Source organism: Zeus faber (assembly GCF_960531495.2).
Source record: "Zeus faber genome assembly, chromosome: 18".
NCBI classification, from domain to species: Eukaryota; Metazoa; Chordata; class Actinopteri; order Zeiformes; family Zeidae; genus Zeus; species Zeus faber.
Window position 1 is genome coordinate 19631341 of NC_137210.1, and position 7500 is coordinate 19638840.

A 7500-nucleotide genomic window follows, 5' to 3' on the forward strand; every position below is an offset into this window, starting at 1 on the left:
ATTAAATTAAGTTATATTCTATTCCCTGCTCTTCTATTGTATTGTACTGTATTCTATTCTATTCTATTCTATTCTATTCTATTGAATTATATTCTCTCCTCTTCTATTCTATTCTATCCTATTCTATCCTATTCTATTCTATTCTATTCTATTCTATTCTATTAAATTAAGTTATATTCTATTCCCTGCTCTTCTTTTGTATTGTATTGTATTGTATTGTATTGTATTGTATTCTATTCCATTCTATTCTATTCTATTCTATTCTATTCTATTCAATTATACAATATTCTACTCTATTCTATTAAATTCTATTCTATTCTATTCAATTATTTAATATTCTTTTCCCTTCTATTCTATGAGATTCTATCAGATTCTATTCTATTCTATTAAATTACATCATATTCTATTGTATTCTATTGTAGTCTATTCAATTCAACTATATTATATTCCATTCCATTAAATTCTATTCTATTATATTCTATGAGATTCTATTGTATTGTATTGTATTCTATTCTATTCTATTCTATTCTGTGAGGATAGAGGGTTACTATTATTGGGTGGAACAGTGCCTGTGTGTATGTGTGTGCTAACTGTGTCTATATATATATATATTTGTGTATCTGTTTGTATGCGTCTGCACGTGTGTGTATCTTTGAGTGAGTACAACTATTGGAGTGTGTGGAACTATTTGTGAGTGTGCGTGACAACCTCCTGCATGCTCCTGTCTCACTGTGCGCTTTTAGCGTCAGAGCGCCGCGCGCTCCCGTCCCCTGGGCTCCCCTTTGTTTGCTTTAGCCGTGTGGTGGCTATCCTAGCCCGCTAACTCAGAGACACATTTAGCCCGAGCTCCACTTTTCTCTTTTTTTTTTTATATCATCCTGCTTTTATTTTCCTTCCGTCTGCTCCCTGACCAGCGGGAGACTTGCACCGAGCTGGCCTCCAGCGAGGCGGCCATTGGTGCCACTCCGAACCATTGATAGACAGAGGTTGGTCATTGTGGTTTTCGCTGGCTGCCATGTTCGCTACAGCTTAGTCCCTAAACTGTCTGCTCCCACTAGCCAAGTCACACTGACTGCCAAAAAAATGTAAGGCAAAATGTGTAAAGGCGGCAGCAGAGTGGGGACCGACCCCCGCCCCACACACACACACACACACACACACACACACACACACACACCCACCGCCACCCCAGGGCGGCGGACCCCGCCGACGTTTCCCAAGGGTCCCGGACCCCGGAGGCGGGCGTGCCGGGATCGCCCTCCGCCGCTCCCAAGGTCAAAGGAACGACTCCGTCCCCGCACACGACCTCGAGGGCCCGGCGACAGAGAGGCCAAATGCAAAGTGTTTATTGTGGTCTGGGGTTGAAGGCTGGAGTGTGTGGAGGGACAGGAGGAGGAGAAGGAGGAAGAAAGATGGCGGTTTCAGCCACCAGCTGTTGTTACCTTGAGCATAACGTCCCTTAACCCCCATTACAGCGATCCACCGCAGGCCACAAACACGCAAGCCAGCAAAACAACCCCAAACTGAGTTGTTTACCAGCTAATTTGCCATGTACTTTCCTTCTCTGTCTCTCTCTCTCTCTCCCTCTCTTTCTCTCCCTCGCTCTCTCTCTCTATCTCTGTTGTGACCCTTAATTCTAATTCTTCTTCTTTCTCAAGAAATAGCAGTAGCCATTGATTCTTTCTTTCTTTCTTTCTTTCCTTCTTTCTTTCTTTCTGTCTTTCTTTCTTTCCAACATGCTCTCTCTGTATATTTGGTCGTCTCGTTTAACCTCAATCTCCCTGCGTTTCCCTTCCCATCTCCCCCCGACATTGCACTCCCCCCCCCCCGTCCTTTTTATCTTCCGTTGGACGATCGTTCCGTATCAGCCTCCCTCCCTCGCCCCCCCCCCCCCCCCCCCCCCCATCATGGCTCTTTGTTGGTTAGGGCCCCGGGTGTGCGTGGGTAGCGCTGTGTGCCCATGTGAGGGCCCCGCGCTGTGGACTCGCTGAGCCCCAGTGTCAGCACATGAAAGCGGAGGGAGACTCCGGGGCTGGCACCCATCTCCCTCTGTCCTGCCTCCACGGCCTCTTATTTCACAGAGAAAATTAATAACTTTAACAAACATCAATGAACCAGGGCCTGGTGCTTGGTCGGCTTGTTGGCTGCCCTGGTGTGTGCGCGTGTGCGCGTGTGCGCGTGTGCGCTTGCGTGCGCGTGTGTGTGTGTCGTTAAGTGTATATTTGTGTATTTTTGAGTGTTAGCACATGTGTAGTTGTTTGTGTGCATGAGTGTGTGTGTGTGTGTGTGTGTGTGTGTGTGTGTGTGTGTGTGTGTGTGTGTGTGTGTGTGTGTGTGTGTGTGTGTGTGTGTGTGTGTGTGTGTGTGTGTGTGTGTGTGTGCATCTGTGTATGTGCGTGTGTGTGTGTGTGTGTGTGTGTGTGTGTGTGTGTGTGTGTGTGTGTGTGTGTGTGTGAGAGAGAGAGAGAGAGAGAGAGCGCTTACTCTGCCAGTGTGTAAATTATTTCCATAGTGGACACACTCACACAGAGATAGACGGAAAGGCTTTTGGTTTGGTCGGGTCTGGTCAGATTGTTGCCGGCTTGAAAGCCCCGTGGTGTCTTTTCAAAAAAGGCCCGAAAGAAGGATAGATGAAGGGAAGGATAGATGGATGAGAGAATGTGACCACTTCTGAAGCATTGTCGACAGCCAGGCTGAATAAGCGGCCTGCACGGAGCCGCGCCCATATTTAGGTCTTCAAAGCAATGATGACACACACACACACACACACACACACACACACACACAAAAACACACGCGCACGCACGTCAATACTTACCGGAAAACATGTGCTCGCACATATGCCGCTGCAGACAGATTTGCATACACGTTTCTAATTTAGATGTTTTGAATGACACCAGCACTTGTGTTCACACACATGAAGACATGACAGCATTCACACAGACACACACGAATACGCTCACACTCGCACACGGTACATGTGTTTCACGTCCTTTTCATGTTGTTTTTAGCTCCTTCGTGTATTTATCGCCACTGTGTTATTATTGATTTCGGTCGTCAGGATGGGATGTTTCACGCTGCACATCCCTTTTTTTTTTTTGTTTTAAGTATTGTTTTTCCACCCTCCCGATTTCTATGTATTTTGCGTGTATTTACCCCTCCTGTGTACTTCTCGTTGGACGTATCGCGTGCGTTGTTTGGTTCCTATTATGTATTTTATCGGTTAACAACGCGAATGTAAACGAATGGGTGGGCTCTCTTGATTGGTTTCTGAAACCTCTTGGGTTCAGCGTGGCTTTGATTCTCTTCCGCGAACTTGAAACGCTTTCCCGACTCAACCTAAAGCGTTTGAGTCCACACACTTTGTGGGCCGTGACTGTGCGTCTCTGTGCTCCCTGCTTATAGTGATAGGGCGGCGTTTTTGGTAAACATTTGTAGAATTAGACGGGGACTCACGTGCGGCTTGTAAGGTACACAAGACACTCCGCTGAAGTGCTGTAAAATAACGATCGGTAATGAGGTATAAAATCAGTGATAATGAGCGGCTTAGTGGGGTCTGACTACTGTTTCAGAGGCCTCGCCGGTGTAAAACATTACAATTTTGATGGAATTTAATTCGACCGGACAGCTAAATGTCCCTCTACAGACCCCCGCCCCCAACTCGGAAAGTTCTAATAAATTTGAGTGAGTTGCCGTTCTATTTTGGGCGGCAGGTAAACACAGTATAGTTGGCTTATTTGCTAGGTGTAAATCTCTCCCTTGGCCTTTCTTTATTCCGTCAAAAAAACATGAAAAGAGTTGCCATGGCAAAAATACTTTATGGTATTTACATGCACAAATAATGAAACACAAATTGCAGAAACCTCAGCCTTGTACAGTTCAGTTCATTCAAAAGAGCAAACCCTCAGAAACAGGGGTGAGGGCGCTGATTTTCTACAGGTAAATATTTGAAGAGCTAATTTGGAGGAGCTTGGTTTGCTGGTATTAAACGGGCCGTGTGTGTCAACCACACACACTCAGCGGCCGGGCAGCCAATGGGCTTTCAGATAGGGTTACAGTTAAGGAAATGAAGGAAGCTCTCATAATGCATTACATTACATTACATTACAATGATTCTGAACCCGGTGATGAAATAATAAATGAATACAAATATATTATTTTTTTCTGAATTGATTCATTAAGTTGAACTGATGCTGCTTTCTCTGTTTCGGTGTGCAAAGGAAAAAACCCTACCGACTGTGGAAAACTGATCGGTTTTATCTTTTGCTGATCGGCTGCTCCTTTCAGGGGAAGGTAGGGATGGGGTTACTGTAAGGTAAGGCGAAGGATGTTTGGTGGTTGCCAAGGGCCTGTGGCGGAAAGTACTCGGGTACATTTTTGAAGTAGCTGTACTTACTTGTTCAGTTTCGTGGACTTTCTACTCCCCTGCATTTCAGAGCCCACACCTATCCTGTCGTGTCCCGTGACGTAAAGAAATGTTTTAGGAACAAAAGACTTACCTGGGTCACATACGGTTAAAAGGATTGCCCATCAAGGATTCATCAGATCCATATCCCACGGCGGCACCCCCTGCACCATAATTTGCAGATTGCATATCGTTACAGGATCTGCACGCGCCCTTTTGAACTGAGGCACGTGCCCACCTCAGTTCTGGAGATTTGAGATTCTCAGATTTTAGATTCAGCTTTCTCAGACGCCTTGTCTACATGAGGCGTTATCGGGATGGTTTATCGGGCCCTCGGTTGATGTGAGCATTAAATAAAAAAATAAAAAAAGCTGTCTACTATTGGCTAGCTTTGAGTTAGGTTCCCTGAATAAATTCTTAGCCTGACAGAGAGATATTCAAGTAGGCTCCCGCTGGACTTGAGAAGTTATTTCTGAGAGACAATTTTTTGAAAAAAAAAAAAAAAAAAAAGTTACTACGTGCGAAAAAGGTGTGTCGTGTTTCCATCCAGTGAAAAGTCCGCAACATGCCATTGCTATCCCTCTGTGAGTTATTTTAGGTGCGTGCCCCCGATGAGCGCTTATCTGCAGAAAGAAAGGAGACAGCAGGAGAGGAGTATCGGTACTTTTACCGATGCAAAATATGTGAGCGCCTCGTGGAATGCACGAGGCGCATACAGTAGTCACTGTGGAGAATCGATCGGTTTCATTGATTGCTGATTGGCCGTCAGAAGGTAGGGATAAGGGTTTAAGGTAAGGTGGAGGATGTGGAGTGGTTGCCAAGGGGACGCGGAGGGGGGTGGGGGTCGGGAGGACCTACATATTTGAAGTAGCAGCAGTGAAGGGCAGAGCTCCCTGCCCGCCTCCCTGCCAGCGCAGTGCGGCTGGACAAGGCGCTCGACGGCGCCCTGTGCCCGGCAGGGGCGGGGTGGTGGCGGCGGGGTGGTGGTGGTGGTGGCGGCGGGGCGGGCGGGCGGGTGGGTGGCAGGGTGGAGGAGGGCAGGACTGGCAGGGTGCGGTCTGAAGTGGCAACACATCGCTCCGGATCACTCAGAGCTCCCTCAATTCAACTGGAAAGCTGCAGCTTGTTGCACGCTGCCCACATCTGGGGCAGGAGGAAGGGTTTTCCAATCCAATGAGGGCACCGAGCAGCCAGGCACCGCCGCCGCCGCCGCCGCCGCCGCCGCTGCTGCTGCTGCCGCTGCTGCTGTGACAATTTGGGAGAGAGAGGGAGACCACAACACTGCGACCTCTCTCTCTCTCTCTCTCTCTCTCTCTCTCTCTCTCTCTCTTTCTCCCTCACCCAGCCGATCGACTTTGAACCTGTTTGTTTAAAAACGCATGGACTTTACAGCCGGCGCACTCAGACGTCTCTTTAGGTCGGAGAAAAGGAAAAGGAAATAGCCTTTTCCTCCCTCCGCGGCGGAGAAGAGAAGAAGAAACACTTTATTCTACTTAATTCTAACAAGTGCGCGCCGCGCCGCGCCGCGCCTCTCCGGTCCGGTCCGTGCGCCACCCCCCCGGGAGCGCCACCCCCATCCACCCCCCCCCCCCCCCCCAAATGAGCGACTCTTCTACGTCTTTTGCGCAAACGCGGCGCACGTCGCGCTCGATGGCTGCGGGGCTGGACCCGGTGTAGACCTCTCTCTCTCTCCCTCTCTCTCCCTCCCTCCCTCTCTCTCTCTCTCTCTCTCCCTCTCTCTCTCTCTCTCTCTCTCTCTCTCTCTCTATCGCTCGCTTTCCCTCTCGGTGGGGGAACCGGGGACAGGCACCGATGCGGGTCTCGGTGCCCGGTGCCCTCCTCCTCGCCTCCTCCCTGTGCGCCCTGGTCCTCCTGCTGCTGCCGCCCGCCTCGGAGGGCTGCGGGCCGGGCCGGGGCTACGGCAAGAGGCGGCCCCCGAAGAAGCTCACCCCGCTGGCGTACAAGCAGTTCAGCCCCAACGTGGCCGAGAAGACCCTGGGGGCCAGCGGGCGGTACGAGGGCAAGATCAACCGCAACTCGGAGCGCTTCAAGGAGCTGACGCCCAATTACAACACTGACATTATTTTCAAGGATGAGGAGAACACGGCTGCGGACAGACTCATGACCCAGGTCAGTGGGGGTGTTTTGTGTGTGTGTGTGTGTGTGTGTGTGTGTGCGTGCGTGCGTGCGTGCGTGCGTGCGTGCGTGTGTGTGTGGGTGTGTTTGTGTGTGTGTGTTTTTACAAGCAAGGTTAGGTAACTGGATTCATTGCTCGGACTTAGGCCGGTGGTTTCAACATAGGGTCCGGGGACTCCACACGGGGTCCTTCAAGAGGTTCCGAGGGGGTCCCCTCAGTGAAATAATTTAATTAGCGTTGTTAGTTAACTTCTACATGAGACACTGCGATATTGTTTTGCTCATATTTTCACTTTTACCTGCCTTATAATATAGACAGGCGTGGGAGATCGTTATAAATCATATCTAACAATAACAATCCTTTCAGATTGGGGTCCTACGGACAAAATGTTCATAGTCTTGTGGCCTACTGCTACTATCAAATTGGGGGTCCTTGATATGAAAACTGCTGTGAACCACTGACTTAAACTACTATAACCATGAGGTTGCATCAGTTCAATCTGCTGTATGTTTGCGGTTGGTTCAATGTTTAAACCACAACTGATTTTACTGAATGGTTTCATCTCTGACTCTGGATCTTGATATGACTCATTTGGGCTGTCACATATTTAACTGCTTCCCTGGAAGGTTGCTTTATCTAGTAGCACATTGCCCCTTTCTATAAAATATTGTTTTGAACTATTACTCTCAGCGCAGTCTCTTTCATACAGCTCACACAATTACGTTGCATGATAGAGTCATCAATTTGGAAAGCTGGTTAACAATTAACACAGATTTAGGCGAGAGGTGCTTTTACTGACTTTCTTCGGAACTTCTTATGGCAGATGAACACTCCGATATGCAAGGTATTTGGATAGGGATCAACCTGACAGCATATTAGATTCATTCATTCATTCATTCATTCATTCATACACCCCCCCCCCCGCTTTCCATGTCTCTTTCATTTAGCAGCCGGATGC

General features: G+C 48.4%; 1 protein-coding gene across 1 annotated transcript in view; it reads left to right on the forward strand.

The window, feature by feature from the left end:
- Positions 1-6217: 6217 nt before the first annotated feature.
- Positions 6218-7500, forward strand: part of ihha (Indian hedgehog signaling molecule a) — a gene marked incomplete at both ends in the record, with an annotated part of 6769 nt that continues 5486 nt past the window's right edge. The window contains one exon of the mRNA XM_080018882.1: positions 6218-6535. Coding sequence (XP_079875008.1) covers positions 6218-6535 — 318 coding nt within the window. The remainder of the gene's footprint in view (positions 6536-7500) is intronic.